Source organism: Callospermophilus lateralis, chromosome 10 (assembly GCF_048772815.1).
Source record: "Callospermophilus lateralis isolate mCalLat2 chromosome 10, mCalLat2.hap1, whole genome shotgun sequence".
In the NCBI taxonomy this organism is placed as follows: domain Eukaryota; kingdom Metazoa; phylum Chordata; class Mammalia; order Rodentia; family Sciuridae; genus Callospermophilus; species Callospermophilus lateralis.
Window position 1 is genome coordinate 95,017,822 of NC_135314.1, and position 18,287 is coordinate 95,036,108.

Sequence of the window (18,287 nt, forward strand, 5' to 3'; positions counted from 1 at the left end):
CAGCCTTAGCAACTTATTGAGGCCATAATCAACTTAGCAATACCCTGTCTCAAAATAAAAATTAAAAGGGATGGGGAAGTATCTTAGTAGTTAAGTACCCCTGGGTTCAATTCCCTATACTTCACCCCCAATATTTTTGTTTTTGTTTTTCTTATACTACTGCATCAAAGCCATTGCAGAGCAGAGATGTTTGCATACACATTTCTGTTCTGATACCATCAAATCACATTGTGTCTTGCTTTTCTCTAGCTACAATATAATTAGGATTGCAATCATTGCTTAGAAAACATGTAAATTTTAAATCAGTACTACTTCAAAAGAGTCATCAGAATGAGTGGTTTTGAGGGCTGTAGAAGGGCATATTTTGGTTAATGTGATATTCTCTTCCCTGTGCAGTGCCATGAATTTCATAAATATCTATGCTTATGCAAAGATCTGTGTATGAATGTTCATAGCAGCTTGATTTGTAATAGCCCCAAACTGGAAAGAACCCAATATCTTTCAGTGAGTGAATGCTTAAACAAACTGTGGGACTATGTAATATATTCAGAAACAAAGAGGAATAAACTTGATACATGCAATATTTTGGATGAACTACTAGTGATTATGCTAAGTAGAAAAAAGTCAATCTTAATTACAAATTGTGTGATTCCATTTATATGACATTCTTGAAATAATGGGATTTTAGAGATAGAGAACAGTTTAGGGATTGAGGTGCATAGTGGTAGGTATGACTACAAAAGAATAGCACAAGGGAGACTTGTAAAGAACAATTCTGTGTCTTGATTGTGATGGTTTTTAGAACGTTCATGTTTCAAAAGTGCATTGAAACACACACACACACACACACACCAGGACATGTGCAAACTGAAGAAATTTGAAATAGTTCTGTTGATTGTACCAATGTCATTATAGTTTTATTATTGTATTACAATTATGTAAGATGTTAGCATTGAGGGAGGGTGAAGGGTGCTTGGACCTACCTGTACCATTCTTTGGAACTTCCTGTGAATCTATAATTTTTTCAAAATAAAATTTTAAGCAGACATAATATTAAAATAAACTCCTATGTACCAACCACTTGCTTTACAGTTGTTGGTTTATAGCCAATCTCTATTCTCTTCCTTCTCCCCCATATTATTTTGAAGCTATTCCCAGGTATATTCTTTTGTCCATAAATAATTCAGCAAAAGTAGGAATCATTTATTATTACAAATAAGCACAATTCTATAAGTTTGAGCATGGAAGGCATCTGATTCCTGGTCATTTTGCCTTCTTAATCCATTAATCATTACCTCAATTCATTAATTTATAAGAATTATTTCTTTTTTTCCTTTACGGGTTTTCCTTTTTCCGCCTTCTTTCCTTTCTTATCTTTTGGAGACGTCTTTCCTTTCTTTCGTGCTTTGATTAGTTCTTCATATTTCCCAAATCCTTTCCGTACCATGGTCCCACGCCACCATGCCTGGATCTGCAAACAAGGTAAACCCAAACTCAGCATCTGTTGATGTCATGATTGCCGCCGTTTTAATTTGGTCTGTCTCCTCTGGAACTCACGTGGATACAATTCCCAATGTAATGGCATTGAGAAGTGGTGGAATCTTTAAAAGCTGTTGGGCCATGGCGGCTTAACACACAGTCCTTGTTCTCATAGGACTGGGTTAACGACAGAAAGAGACAACCGTTACAAAGCAAGGCCTCCATGTGTGTTTCGCCTCCTTTGGAATGTGCTCAATTGCACTTTCACCTTCTGCCATATTGTGACCCCCTTTTCAGATACCATTGCTCTTGGACTTACTGGCCTTGAGAACCATGAGCCAAATAAACCTTCATTTATTTTCTATGACTCACCTGGTCTCAGGTATTCTGTTATAGCAACAACAACAAAAATGGATTAAGACAATGATACACTGGAGATCATTAAACCTCTTTGTTCTGGTGTGTGGTCTTAAAGATGCATAGAGTGGGAGGTGGCTTGAATTCTAAATCTTATATTCTATCTTTCTCAATCAGTCAAGCAAAAAAAAAAAAAAAAAAAGTACTGTTCTACTGTTCTACACATTTGGGAAACAGCAATTAAAATATTAGTGTCCCTGAGTTTCTGAAGCTCACATTTCAGTGGGCAGAAGAAACAATAAATGCATGTATATATATTTTGACAGATGGTGATAAGAACTGTGGAGAATGACGTGCATAGAAATGGAAGCCTGGGGAATCAGTGTGTAACACCAGTTGCTATCCAACTGGGCTCCTACCTAAAACCAGCTCCCACTGGAGCCGGATCCTATTCCCTCTGTCCTACTCCCACTCACTCAGGAAAACCTCTCCTCTCATAATAGATTCTTATCAGAACTTCCTGTGGCCCCAGATTTCTCTCCAAAATTAAAGTCAAAGCCCTTCCAATGGCTTCAAGGCCCTATCTGATTTGCTCCCTCCCATGACCTCTTGGACCCCTTAACTAGTCTCTGTCTTGTTCACTCCCAGCCACGTGAGCCTCCTTCCTGCTCAGATACACCAGACACAATCCTAAGTTGGGGCCTTTGTACTCTCTTTGCCTCTAACCAATTTTCCAATAGTCAGAAGGCTCAATCCTCAAGTGCTTGATTGTCATTGCTATGGAGTGAACTGTGTTCCTCCAAATTCAGATCTTGAAGCCTTAACCTGCCAATGTGGTGCTATTTGGAGGGAGGTTTGAGAAGTTAAGCTTAGATGAGATCATTACAGTGGGGCCCTTAGGATGGGATTAGTGTCCTTTTAAGAGACATCAGAGACCTTGTGCTTCCCACCACACTTCTGCCATTTGAGTACAATACCCTGTTATGGCAGCCCTGATTGACTATGGCAGCCATCTTTTCCATGAGACCTACCCTGAGATCTACTCCTGTAAATCAACACTCTCTCTGTTCACATACACACCAGTTCTGGCAATCTCAGTTCTCTAAGTTTTAACTTATTTTTCCCCTAACAGCACTTATCATTTTTTATATAGTATAAAACTTTGTTTTATTTTTTTTCATGCTTTTATTCCCCTCACACTAGAATTTAAAGCAATTCGAGGACAGAAATATTTGTGTTGTCCACTGATGTATTTCCAGTGCCTAGGATAGTGCCTGGGACATGGTAGAAATTTGATAAATATTTATTGATTAAATGAATGAGGTGGTAGGACTATGCTGTCTTATATAAGGTAGAGCAGGAAGGGCTCTTTCTGGTCAGAGAACTTTGGAGAAGACACTGAAGTGAGGACCAGAATCTTGCCTATATCTGGGAAAGGCATCTTTAGGCAGAGGAAAGGCCCTGAGGCAGGGTGATGCTTGGTTCCTGGCTCAGGATCTAGTTTAAGTTGAAGAGAAAGATGGGGAGTGAAAACAGGAAGGTGATTATTTAAGGAACAGTGCGCCCTCTAGAGGCACTTTGGAAACATACAGGATTTTTTGTTTGGGCTAAGCAGTCTCTCATGTGATGTGTAGTCCAGATCACCACCTTGGAAGGTGTGCAGGCAGGAGTAGCTTGAAAGCAGTCCATCTCCCAAGCTTCCACTTCCCCACTGCCCCTTCCTAAGATCAGCCTGGAAATACAACTGCTGATCCCCCTCACCACTGCCCTTCTGGCACTTTCCAGAGAACTGGCATACTTTGCATTCTTCTAGGTCTTACTATGAAGTATTGCCCTGGACTCAAAATGTCTGGGGTTTCAAGAGAAAGGACAATCCAAAATACTAGTGTAGACATTGGGACCGCAAACGGCTCAAGGACTGAGGAATTCCAACTCTGCTTTCAAAAAATAGAAGGAAAAAAAAAAAAGAAATTAGAAGCAAGACTAGTTGATATTTCAGCTAAGACCTGCGTTCTCCTTTTAGATATATAAATCTGGAAGAAGTTCAGAAATGTGTGAGGCATTATTATTTAAAACAAAATGATACAAAAAAATTTCATTCTCACAACTCATCTTTGTAAATAAAGATTTACGTGAGTAGAATCCATGATAAAACCTGTCCCATTCTAGTAATTCACAATATTTATGCATGGTTATTTAAACAAAGTGCAAAAAAGTTCCTCTCATTTGGATATGTCTCACAATTATAAAAATTTGTAACAAATATGTTCTTTTAGTTGATTTTATACTATTAGTAATTGTAATAAAATGACCTAAAATATTGAAAAACATGTTCACAGAAAAAAAAAATTAGTTTAAAAGTAGAATTTATATAAATGTTTTGTTGCCTAGCTGGACAAAAAGGCAACCTAAAAGAGTTAAGGAGTCAGCATGGTGGCACACACTTGTAATCCCATCAACTTCAGAGGCTGAGGCAAGAGGATTGCAAATTGGAGGTTAGCCTCAGCAATTTAGTGAGATTCTCAGTAACTTAGCTAGACCCTGTATCAACTCCACCACCCCCCATACTGGAGATAGAACTCAGGGCTGCTTAATCGCTGAGCCACATCTGCAGCCCTTTTTATTTTTTATTTTGAGACAGGTTCTCACTAAGTTACTGAGACTGGCTTTGAACTTGTGATCCTCCTGCCCCAGCCTCCTGAGCTGCTGGAATTACAGATTATGCCACTGATCCTGGCCTGTCTCAAATTTTAAAATAAATAAATAGGACTGGAGATATAGCTCAGTGGTAAATTTCATCTAGGTTTAATCCTTAGTACCAAAAAGAAAAAGTAGGAGCTGGGGTCATAGCTCAGTGGTAAAGGGTTTGCCTTGCATGTGTGATCTTTTCTGGAAAAGAAAATCCAGAAAAGAATAAAATAAAATACATGTAAAACTTTAGTATCAACTTTGAGGGAAAACGTAATAGAAAAGCAGGTTATGCTGGGCGCAGTGGCCCTTGCCTATAATCCCAGCAACTTGGGAGGCTGAGGCAGGAGGATCGTGAGTTCAAAGCCAGCCTTAGCAATTTATGGACACCCTAAGTAACTCAGTGAGATCTTATCTCTAAACAAAATATTAAAAAGGGCTGGGGATGTGGCTCAGTGGTGAAGCAGCCCTGGGTTCAATTCCCAGTACAAAAAAAAAAATTCTAATTTACTTTATAATTTATAACATAATTATAAAATTTATTTATGTTGTAATTTGTGCATTATTTTGATTTATTGAAATGATGTTTTGATAGGTGATATTTTCTATTAAAATTTTAGAAAAGGAGATATCACAAATATTTCTTATAAAAGGGAGGGTAGTAAGTCTGATAGGGTTGAGAGTCATTGATAAAGAATCTTTCAGACCAAAGACTTTGATTCTTGCTCCAGAATAATTGTTGATTTCAGCAAAGAGTAGTGCTATCCAATCTATTTTAACAGGCTTTGTATGTCTATTGAGTGGAGGCAGATTATAGGGGAAGTGGATGTGGAAGCAGGGATGACAATTTGGGGACTAATGTAGTGACACTGGTATGTGATGATGGGGACGTGACCAGCTGAAGAATAAAGAACATTGACAGGCTTGTCATGCCAGCAACTAGGGAGGCTGAGGCAGGAGGATTGCAAGTTTGAGGCCATCCTGAGCAACTTAGTGAGACCGTGTCTCAACATAAAAAACAAAAGGAGCTGGGGTATAACTCAGTGGTAAAGTACCTCTGGGTTCAATCCCCAGCACTGACTGAAGTGGACACCTCTGGTCTGTCTGGCGCATTCTATGTCTCATGGACTTCATGGCCAAGAGCAGGATCCCAAGGCTCCTTGCCCTTTGATCCTAGCCCTAGCTCAGCAAAACTTTGGTCTCTGAGCTTCTGATCCACAAATGCTTTAATTTTTAATTTTTCAACTTCAACTTTCTGCCTTTGTTAATACAAGCTTTTTTTACTCAAGTGAAATAGTTCAAGAAGTTTAGATTTTCTTGGGATTTAAAGTTTTGGTTTCCTTTGCTTGTGTGTTGGTTTCTTATTTGACAAGAAATAGGAGACATATAGGACAAAAATTTAATACGAAAGCCAAAATTTAAAAATTCTCTCAAAAATTCCATGTGGATATAAAAGTACCTAAGAGTCTCTTCCCTGAGGCTGGGGTTGTGGCTCAGTGGAAGAGCACCCACCTAGGACATGTGAGGCCCTGGGTTCGATCCTCAGCACCACATTAAAATAATAAATAAAACAAAGGTATTGTGTCCAACTACAACTAAAAAATTAATATTAAAAAAAGAGTCTCTTCCCAAGAAGGACAAGGTAGAGAAGTATAAAAATGGCTCCATAGAATAATCTCTAATTTGTTTAACCCACTCCAAAGCAACTGTGAATGTGTTATCAAGAATCTGTGCTGATTTTACCTTTATGACCATTATTTTCTTTCTTCTGTTTTCCTTAAGGTGGTTCCATATGGCCTCCTTTCCTTGAGCACACACTTCTTCAGGGGGATCTTCCATGGGGTTGTCCATCAGTGTAAGAACCTTGAGGTTCACCAGGCGGTCCAAATTCTCTGGGAGATGGGTGAGCAAGTTGTCCTCTAGCAGCAACTCTTTCAAGCCTAGAAAGATTTTGGTTTCAAATGGATTTTGACTGGGGATGTGGCTCAGTGGTAGAGCCTAGCATGCACAAGGCCCTGGGTTCAATCCCCAGCACCACTGTGAATAAATAAATAATAATAACAACAATATATGTATATGTAAAGGGAATAATAATGACTCTGTGGTGTAACTAAAGGGAAGTTATCCAATTAACTTTGTCAAATGGTGATTTTTATCTTAAGAACAAGCAATATTAACTTGGCTCCTAGACCTGCCCAGTATCTAAGGGATCCACCTCTGCGTTAGTAAGAGAAATCAGAGCACAGATGTGCAAGAATGGACAATATTTTCATTTCATCTAATAAAAAGCCCATCTCTACGTGTCTTCTTCCTCATAATAGAGAAAGCAGAAACTCAGTAATTGGATATTCTTATCCTTCTAAGAGTGGATGTTGCCTTTGGGGTTTTCTTTCCTTTGTTTGATTTTGCTTTTATTTTATAGCAGTAGTTGCCAACTGACGGCTCACTGGAAAAAACTGCCCTCAGACTTGTTTCTTAGATCAGCAGAATATTGGAAGATCTGACTCTGTGCCTTTGGATGGGACTCTCCAATAGCCTACAAGCTTTGCTACTTCCTATTATCACTCCAGGGTTGGACACATAGATGTGACCTGTCTAGTCAATAGAGGCAGTGGAACATAGGGCATCTAGCTCACATAGTCATTTCCCTACCACTCTCAAGGTAATAAGCAAATTACTTTTTTGAAAAATTGTATACTTTCTGGTATAAAAGTAACCCCATATAAATAAAAATGTATGCATAACAAAGCAGCAAACAAAGTATAAAAATGATTCCCCCTTTCATACCAACCCTGTCACATCTTAACTGTCACAAGGAACCACTGTTATTAGATTTCTGTGAGTCCTTACAGAAAGTATCTAGGCACATGAAGGTCTACAGATACATGCACATAAAACTTTACAAAATGATAACATACTATAATGGTTCAGATCTATATTTTACAAGGAATTATCTTAAACTCTTCACTGAAAGAGAAATGAAAATGACTAGTAAACCTGGGAAAGATGCTCAACATCACCCAATGGAAACAAATGCAAATGAAACACCAAAATTCAATATTTCATTAATCCTATAGGCAGAGATGAAAAGTTTGATAATACTCAGTATAAAGGAGGGAGAAGAGAAAAATTTTATTTAAATCATACTCCTTGATAAATGGCTTACAAACTCAGCTATTTTTCTCTACTTGATTTATCAAAGAGAAGATAAATACAGGGAAATTTTGATTTGTATGTTTCATGAACATAATACAAATCATATGCATAATAAAAATCAGGCAAAATTAAAATATATAATTAGTCCAGTTATTTTGAAACACTTGTTTCCTGCCATGTATAAGAGGCATCTGATTTAATGGGGCAAACCTAGTTCTCTTCTTCATAACAACAGGAAGTGTTTAGGCTAGTGTAAATAAATACTAGGGACAGGAAGAGAGTTAACACTGAAAATTTTGAAAATGTTTTACTCCTCCAGGAACCAAGAACAGGAGCATCTCTAAGGCATACTATATCCCACACCTGACTTTGATTTCTGAAATGTCTTGTATGCAGGTGACAAATCCAACTCTCATATTTCTTCACCTCCTTTCATTGAATAGCCACAGTTTAAAAACATGTCAGTAAACCTGGAGATTCATCAGAGTATGGCCAAAAAATTTCATTTGGTTCTAGTAGGTACTCAACAAAAGCTTGTTAAGTAGATGAATGGATGAGTGGCTAGGTAGACAGATAAATGGTTCTATGGATGGATGCATATGCAGATAAAAAACAACTTAGCCCAGTGGAAAATGTTTGGGTACTTTTTTTTTTTTTGGTACAGAAACTATCAAGGCACATGCAGATCTACACATACATGCACACAAAACTTCATCAAAATGATAAACATACTATAATGAATGGTCGGAATCTATATTTTATTTTTTGAGAGAGGATCTCACTAAGTTGCTGAGGCTGGCCTTGAACTTGTGATCCTTCCACCTCAGGCTTTCAGGAGTGTCTGGAATTACAGCTGTTGTGTGACGGTGCCTGGCTTGTTATGTGATTTTCCAAGTCAATCATATAGTTGCAAAAGTCCCATTCTTGATTTCACCATTCTGTGCCAATACTTTTCCTTTTATTCAAGTGACTGGTGTCCTATATGAAAATTTATTGCAGGACCCCCACTCAAAATTCTGACATATAGGATGTATTCAGTAAACTACTGCTGATGGTAGGTGTACTTATGCTAATTTTTTCAGTAGTTGCTATTAATTTCTCTTTCCAACTCAAATTACAACCTACGTGTATAAAACTCTTAACCTCATGATCAGGGCACCTGGCCTCTCCCACATTACTCACTAGTGAGCCCTGAAAGGAGGTAGTGGGACAGGGCTCAGTTCTCCAAGCACCGAGATGGATCTTTAGTAAGGCAAGGAAAATGTTCATCATGGGACTGTTGACTGCAGACTCTCCTAGGTGTGAGTCAGTAAGTTTCTCACCTTGTGCTTGGCAAATGGCATTTGGGAGTTGCTTAAGCAAATTGTGCCGGCAATCAAGAACTTCCAGGTTAGGCATTGTTCCCAAGGATACAGGCAGGAACTCCAGATGATTGTTCTCTACATACAATTCTTTAAGACTCTGAAATAACATGATAGTACACCATAATAATCCTTATCTTGAAAAATGAATTATAATAACCAAAATCCCCTTTGAGTGCCTATGAGCTCTCAATGGAAAATCATGCATTGGGATAAAAGGAAAAACAAATTTGAAGGACCATCATCAACTATTAAAATTATTTTTTGATATAAGATTTAGTTTTCATTTATTTGGGGAAAAGAAGATATGGAAAATTTATCTTACTACAATTTTACAGAAAAATAGCATGGACAATTTAACTGCATTTACCACTTGCTTCCTTTCAACAACTAGTTATCCACAGCAGTTATGACAGAATTATAATTGCTTCAGCTATCAACCTAACATTGACTTAAGTAGAAGTAGACAAAATGCACTGATAATGGGTTTGGGTTCAATAACTATTTCCAACTTACCTGGGTAAAAAATTCAGTGTTTGTATTTCACCCTATGACTGTGGTATAACATGTACAAGGAGCTAGAAGACAAAAGTTGTTCTATGAACATAGGGTAGAGGCATGGGGAATTAGGAACAGGACTTCTATGTCACAGTGAAGATTACCTGTTATACATGCCATGTTGGTCAGTTCCATGACTGGGGGGTTTTATGGTAGCCCACACTTCTATCTATCATCTATCTATCTATCTATTTACCTATCTATCTATCTATCATCTATCTATTCTGGGAATTGAATCCATACTTTTTCACTGAGCTACATCCCTAGCCCTTTCCTGTTTGTTTTTTTTTTTTTTTTTTTTTTTTTGAGGCAGGGTCTCACTGTCTCAAAATAAATTGCTTAGACTGGCCTCAAACTTGCAATCCTCCTGATTCAGCCTCTCAAATCACTGGATTATAGGCATGCACCACTGCACCCAGCTATCTACTTTATCATTATTAAGAATTCAGTAACATGGAAAATTCAGTAACATCCTTTAAAGGATGAATATATAAAAAGATGCCAGTAAGCCTCCTCTTAATGAAGCTATCTTGTTACTTTGGTAGGATTCAGCACAGTACTGTGGACCCATCATCAGCAGGAACCTGGTGCAACATAATTTGCACATCTCCAAGCAGGGAGGGAGCTCACACTGCCTCTTGGAGGGAATCCTTTCTACCAGAATGCAGACTCCTGGTCGTGCTATTAGTATAGTACTTTAGCTTGAAAATAGTACAGTTTTCAGGGGGCTACTTACCAACATGCAAATGTATTTGAAAGAAGTGTAACTTAATTTCTACAACTGGAACATGACCAAACCCACAATGGAAAGAAATATGGCATGACATATCCAGCAGTGATCATTATGTGGTATGGGTTGTTCAGTGACAGCAAAACCTCAAAGTGTAAAAACGACTACTTGTTTGTAACTGAAAATCTAACATGGATAATCCCATACCCAGCTTCTGGGGCACCTTGTGTTTTCTTAGGCCCCGTATTTAGGGGTAAGTGGCCTGCTTCTGTCTTCATTTGGAACTTACCTGTAATTTCCCAATGTGTTCTGGCACTTGGGTAAGCTTGGATCCTTGGTCTTGCCCCATGTATAATTTCTCTAGAGACACCAAAGAAAAGATTTCCTCTGGGAAGGAAGAGAACTCATTTCCTGATAGTCCAAGTATCTTCAGTTTTGAAAGTAAGCTCAACTCCGAAGGCAACTAGAAGTATTCCAAAGAGATGAGTTTAAAATCAAGATTATCTTTAACAGTCAGAAAATAAATGCCACTTCTGGTTTTGAGGCAGATTGCTAAATGAAAAGTAGGGCAAGTCAGCATCTCTTACTGTGAAAAGTTTACACACACTATATTTACTTGTAGATCATAACGCTGAAATTCAACTTTTTTTCCTATCACCCTTCTGGTTCCTACTTTTATGAACTACTTTAAATCAGAGTAATTATAACATGCTTTATTGCAAATTTATGAACTCTCATATGGTAAATGCCTGATACTTTTAAAAGAAAAGGTTCTGTGGTTGTATGATATTGCAGTGATAATTAATCCTTAATAAATTCAGTTACCAGAACTGATAAATTTAGTAATGTGATTCTCATCCTTTATGGTAAAGACTTTATTTATTGTGGTACCAAGGATTGAACCTAGGAGTGCTTTTTCGCTGAGCTACCTCCCCATCTCTTTTATTTATTTATTTTTTATTTTGAGACAAGGTCTTGCTAAGTTACTGAGGCTAACTTCCAACTTGTAATCCTCCTGCCTTAACCTCTTTGAGTCACCAGGTTTATAGGCGTGAGCCACCTCATCAGGCCCTAAAGTCTTTAATTGAGCAATTTTGAAACCCCAGTTGAAATCTCAGTTGGAAGCAAACAATTGCTCACCATTTCTAATTGGAGCATTTGGTGAAGACTATTATGACCCTCACTTGTCACTTTCTGCTTTCCAGTGAATACCAAAGCTCCTGTGTCCCGAAGGGTAATGGGTGGACATCTCACAGATAGCCAAACTTTCAGGGTTGGAAGCCTGTAGGGAGATTTTCTGTGCCACCACTGTGATAACTAGCCACCCATCTCCTAGTTACCCAACACCTGGAAAGACAAACTCATTACCTTCAGCCAAAACCTCTAAACATCAGATTCCCTTCTTTCATCAAATCATAATCTGCATGACTATCATGTTCACAAATCAGTCTCTTTCTGGCTCTCTTGAACCTCATGGGAAAAAAATCTCATTCTTAAAATATATATGACCTAATCACACTATTAATTGTGTTACAGATTTTCTTGTAGAAAGAAAAACGCCCATCAATGCATCTCAACTGCTTCTCACATACTTCTGAATTTGGTTTTATTCCTGACCAGGAAATTCTTTCTCCTAGTTCCCTGCATTACCCTTGGGCATTCTTCCTACCCATTCCCTAATCTGCTACCCTGCTTTCCATTCTGGTTTGACCTCAGCTCAGCGCAGGCCCCCTCTCCCTCACACCTGGGAGGGAAGATCACTGGTGAACCAGTCACTCACAATTGGTGGGGGAAAAGCTCACCAGATGTACAACTTATCTGTTAAAAGTTTCACACACCTGGAATCATCCAGAAGACATTTTTCTTTTGTGTGTGCATAAAATATGGTCTCACTTTCCCAATACTTTTAAAATGTTTTCAGTTTTAAAAATTTACTTTTTTTAAAAATGTATTTTTATTTTATCATTGTTGTTGTTGTTGTTGTTGTTATTATTATTATTATTATTATTATTACCACCAGTTTGAGGCTGGCCTTAAACTTGCCATCCTCTTGCCTCAGCCTCCCAGGCCACTGGGATTAACAATCATGTGCCATCACACACAGCAATTTATTTACTTTTAAAAATCAGATAAGTCAATCTTCAGAGAAATTGATGTTTAAACTCTTCTCCTTGGTTTTTAAAAATTCTTCATCAGGCATTTCATTTCCTACAAAGCACCTGCATGCTGGGCATGAAGTAGCACATACCTTTAATCCCAGCAACCCAGGAGGCTAAGGCAGAAGAATAGCAAGTTCCAGATCAGCCTCAGCAACTTAGCAAGACACTGAAATAATATTTTTTAAAAATAAAATAAATAACAAATAAAAAGGACTGCAGTTGTAGCTAAGTGATAAAGCATCTCTGGGTTCAACCCTCAATACCAAGAAGAAGAAGAAGAAGAAAGCACCTGTGTTCAGTGCAATTCAAAACAATGGGAAAAGATTTTTCAATCTAATAACTTTATTTTAACCTAGTGATTTTGCTCTTATTGCTGTTTACTTAACACATAGGTTTAGCTTTTCTTTTTCAAAGTATATTGAATGTTCAGAGATTTTTTTCAGGATCCAATATTTAGATTCTCATAGTCATATTAAAGTATAATGGAAATAAATCTGGATATAGAGTGAATCTACAGCACACCAATAGAGGGGAATGATTGCTGACACTATAATTGAGCTATGCCATTTTGATGTTGAATCCATTGTTTTGGTTTTCTCCCTTAATAGAAATCTACAGTACAAATTAAGTCCATGCATCGAACATCAACTATTTTTTATCCACCTAGGCAAACAGAAGCCATTGGTCAGGCTTCAAGAGCCAAAAACCCATCAGCTGAGATTTTTGGGATGGGAGAGATAAGAAGTTGGTTTGAAGGTCATGTGTCATTAAGGAGAGAAATGCCCTGGAGGTTACAGGTGGAATTAGCCTAAGAGGAAAATTAGAAAGAGGAACAAAAGCACAAAACATGCCATCAGAATAATTAAAGATAAAAGCAATGGTACATAGAGATTTTTGTGTTCAATATAAAAATATTTATCATGTCTACATTGCAGTACAGTTTCATTTACAGTAACTCGTGGTATTGAATAGGGCTTATCTTTGTCAACAAGCAGTCTCTGTGTGACTCTGACCTTTTAAAATTTCTCAAGAAAGGATTAGATATCCTTCATAACTTGATAGGAATGAAGTCAATGTGTTTACTTTCCCCAAAGCACTTTATGTTTTCAGTCCTTTCACTTCAACTCTAGAATTAAAGGCTTGTCCACTAAAAAGAATTTCTTATATAAGCAGTTAAATAGTGTGTGGGGGGGGGAATTTGCTGTCATGTACAACGGAACCTTGAAAATTCTCCAATGTGGGGTGCTAACTTAGTAGAGAGTAAGTCTTAGGTTCTCTTGATAAATTTCAGATTACCATCAAAATGTAGTTTTAAAACCCCACAGCAATAGGGTGCTCAGTAAGTATATGTTGAATACTTTTTTGTAAAATAAAATTGTGAAACCTAAAAAGAAAAGAAAACACCATAGCAATTAGGAAAAAGTTTTAGAAATCGCAAATCAAAAATATTTAAAATATAGCTGGGCAGGGTAGTGTATGCCTGTAATCCGAGCAGCTTGGGAGGCTGAGTCAGGAGGATTTCGAGTTTAAAGTCAGCCTCAGCAACGGGGAGGCACTAAGCAACTCAGTAAGACCCTGTCTCTAAATAAAATACAAAATAGGCTGGGGATGTGGCTCAGTGGTTGAGTGCCCCTGAGTGCAATCCCATTACCCCCCACAAATATTTAAAATAAAAATCCATAAGGCCCAGGATTTTTTATAACTTATGGTGATTATATGAGATTGGTGTCCATGGCCAGGAAAATCAGAACTATTACTTGGTTCCAGATTTTGATTTCCAAAGTCTCCCTTTTCTCTCTCTTCAGTTGCCCTTTGCTTGAAATAGCAACTCTATTCTTTTTAATTTTCAAATATTAAGAAATAATAAAGATAAAAACACATGCAAGCCCACTGCACAAATCTTAATAAATACAATGAAATTCTAATATTAAAGTTGCTTCCTTATTATTCCTTCCCCGTTTTGTTGACTTTCTTTTCTCTTCCAAGAGGCATCTACCATCAAGAATTTAGTCATTTTTCTTTCAATTTATATTTACATACTTTTATTATGTACACAAATATCCATAAAAATATGTATGTATGTATATGTATACACATACATATATATGGATGTATATATGTGTGATTTTTTTGTGATTTAATAATATACAAATGGTATAATAAAGTTCCACAATTTTGTTGCTTTTTAGTCAATATTAAAATTTGAGTTCTACCCACCTTCACACATATAGCTCCGGTTCTCAGATTATGGTACAGCATTCTATGTTATAAACCTACCACAGTTGATTTGCCCAATTCCCTACTAAGGGACATTCAGATTGTCTCCCATACTTCATGATTATCAACAATGCTATAATGACCAATTTGAACCATAATCCTGCACACATGTAGGCGATTAGGAACAAATCTGTGCAGTTTCCCATGAATGGGAACATTTAGGCCTAAATGTATGTGTAAGAAAAACCTGCTGTTTATGGAAACCCTGTCAGGAAGTGGACTTCATTATAGACTCTGGAGGCCAGCAGCTCTGGGTTGGGCTCTTGGCTCTATCACTTACAGGCTGTATGGCCTTGGACAAGTTTAGCTCCCTGCCTGTCATTTTCCTCACATACCACCAAAGACACAAAAAAAAATCATTGTGAGGATTAAACAGAATAAGAGGTGTAAAATACTTAGCTTGGCGACTGGCACATACAGGTTCTAATTAAATATTAGCTGCTATTTATGATCACCACTGCTATTTACAGGAAAACAGTACAAAGTACCCCTCCCCTGGAGGATATATTTGGTCACACTGAATTTTCACCCCTAAAGTCAGTTCAGATTTTCTGTTTACACACAGAACCCACCAACTTAGGGCAGGAAGAGCCCCCAAGAAGATAGTGACAGCCAGGAGGGGAGTCAGTACCTTCCCTATTTGATTATCATCCATCGCCAGGATTTCCAGGTTCTTCAGCCCACAGATCAGCTTCGGAAAGTGGTCCAGGTGGTTCTGGCTGAGATCCAGGAAGCGCAAGTTGTCCAGCCGCTTAAAGGAGCGCCGCAGCGCGCACAGGCCGGTGTCGCGCAGGTAGAGCAGGTGCAGCGAGGTCCACTTGCAGACCAGGCGCGGCACCTTCTCCAGGCGGTTCCCACTCAGCCCCATTTCCGTCATCTCCAGGAGCTCGCCAAAGGTACGCGGGAGGGAATGCAGGAGGTTGTGCGATAAATCGAGCACGGATATTTTCCTACACTGGCCCAGAGACTCGGGCAAAAAGGTCAGGTTGTTATAAGCCACATAGAACTTCTGCAGCCTCGTCAGATTCCCGATTTCCTCTGGGATGGCATTTAGTTTGTTCTCGTCCAGGTCGATGATCTCCAGGTCGTAGAGGACACAGAGTTCCTGCGGGAACTCCTGGAACTGGTTTTTCCTCAGGTAGATTTCCCGTAGTTTGGTCTGGTTCACTATTTCCTTCGGTAGCGATTCCAGGTGATTTCCAGCCAGTCCCAGCAGTTCCAGATGGCGAAGGCTTTTGCAGATCAGGATGGGAATCTCCCTCAGGTCAGTCTGGTAGAGCCGGAGCTCCCGCAGGGAGCGGAGGCTGCTGATAACTGGGAGGGAAGAGGAGAGGAGGGGGTTGTAACTGAGGTCCAGGCCCTCCAGGTTGCTCAGCGTCCCCAGCTCCAGGCACAGGTCGTGCAGCTTGTTCTTATTCAGGTAGAGGATCCTGACATTCTTTAATTGCTGAATGTCCTCGGGTATTGCTTCAATCTGGTTATTTTCCAAATGCACTTCTTCTAATTCCTTTAATGCCAAGATCTCCAGTGGAATGGCAGTCAGGTTTTGATTAGAAGCGTCAATGAAGAATGTCCTATCTGTGACCTGTGGTGGATCATTTCTCAGAAGAACTTTAGGTGAATGTTCTTGTAATTTTAGTAAATCCTTTGACATTATTTTAGAGAAGAGCTCAAATATTCAAAATCCAAAATACTATGAAAAGAAAAACATCAGAAATCTCCAGTCAACAGATTTGCTATCTCTATGAAAGAAAACAATTAAGATCTAACTGATTAAATTTGGTGCTTGAAATTATTATGCAACCTAAAATTTAGACTTTCGTATTTCATGTTAGGATAAGAATTAAAGTATAGGCTCCTCTTTCTCCTAATAGGTTGACTCACATGGAAAAAAGGGGGGAGGGTCTAATACCAGTTTCTAAAAATGCTTATAGATAGGCAATAGAAGTTTGCAAAATATCATTGTTTTGCCATAACACTGAGGGAAAATAGAAATGGAATCATATTTTTTAAATGTTATTATTTTCCTTAAAGCCACTAAGCAGAAGACAGCTAAAAGAATGAAATTCTAGACATGGACCAGCTGTTGTTATGTAAGTAGAGGCCAGTGATGGGGCCCTTTCATGCCTGGTATGTTTCACATTTGGGGCTGGTAGGCAGAGAAGAACTTCTGGGAGGAGGAGAGCTAGCCAAACTTTTTACCAGCCCTGTGTGGGTTGGCATAGGAGGTTAGAATCTGGAGTGTTCTCATGTTTAGAATCAGTTCTCCCCACTAGATAGGCGTCCTCTATTAAACTTTAGCTGACTAAGTGGCTGTAGGGAAAGTCACAGGCTGGATTAAAAAGTGGAGAACCTGTAGATTTCATGTTTTAGATCTCTAAGTCTAGCTGGAGGGATGGGCTTAAATCCCTAAGCAATATTTTAAAATTGCAGTGATTTGAACCAAAGCTGAAAACAAGAAATTAAAAACCTAAATAAATGAAGATATAAAGGATGCCCGTGGATTATAATATGCAATAAGATTGAGATGTCAAAGATCCACCAATTTAATCTCTAGTTTCAATGTAATACCAATACAATTCTCAGCAAATTTTTTTTTCCTTTTTAGTAAAAGTTGATAAGCATTTTATATGGGAAAATCTTCCTGTTTTTCTCAGAAAGCAAGAGATAAAAAACTTCCCTGTGAAAGATGGCCTCCCTAAACCAGGAGCAAGGTAACACTCTTCAATGGGAGTCATAGCTGAGAGAATTCTGTACAAACAGACCTTGTTAAAAATAATTCCTAGCCAGGCATTCACCATGGGTTTGGTGGCACATGCCTGTAATCCCAGCAACTCAGAAGGCTGGGGCTGGAGTTCACGGCCAGTCTTAGCAACTTAGTGAGACCGCATCTCAAAATAAATGAATCAATCAATCAATCAATCAATCATCAATCAATAAATGGTCTGGGGATGGGATCAGTGGTGAAGCACCCCTAGGTTCAATCCCTGATACCAAAAAAAAAAAAAAAATCCATCTTCCTTAAGCCTCCCCACATAATTTTGTTACTTTTCCAGAATTGCCTTTCTTTGTTCAACATAATCTAAAAGTATGTAGGTTTTTCTACTTCTTTGGGTCTACATTTTCTTACAAGGGCTCTCATACCTTGTCAAATTTATATTGTTTGTATGATTTTCTTCTGCTTACCTATTTTATGTCAAATTACTTTACCCACTAGGGATCCTAGTGGGTAAAGTCTTGTCTACCTTATAGTAACACTACCCTTTTCTTTGATTAAAACAAACTTCTGGGAAACTATAAAATCCCTTGAAATGAAGTTCCATATAAGCTGGAGTGAACTTCTTATTATACGAGAGTTAGATATTTAACAGTGGGTGAAGAGAATCTCAAAGTTTCAGCCAATCATAAAAGTAGAGTTTAGGGGGCTGGGGTTGTAGCTCAGTGGTAAAGCACTTGCCTAGCATGTGTGAAGCCCTGGGTTCAGTCCTCAGCACCACATAAAGATAAATAAATAAAATAAAG

The 18,287-nt window shown here is 38.3% G+C and overlaps 1 protein-coding gene across 1 annotated transcript; it reads right to left on the bottom strand.

Moving 5' to 3' along the window:
* Positions 1-1,318: 1,318 nt before the first annotated feature.
* Positions 1,319-16,419, bottom strand: Lrriq4 (leucine rich repeats and IQ motif containing 4). The gene is made up of 5 exons (XM_076869050.2): positions 15,397-16,419; positions 10,619-10,792; positions 9,003-9,141; positions 6,268-6,464; positions 1,319-1,471 (listed from the first exon to the last, which is right to left on the bottom strand). The coding sequence occupies exons 1-5, from the start codon at positions 16,417-16,419 to the stop codon at positions 1,319-1,321; spliced, it is 1,686 nt and encodes a 561-aa protein (XP_076725165.2).
* Positions 16,420-18,287: the final 1,868 nt, after the last annotated feature.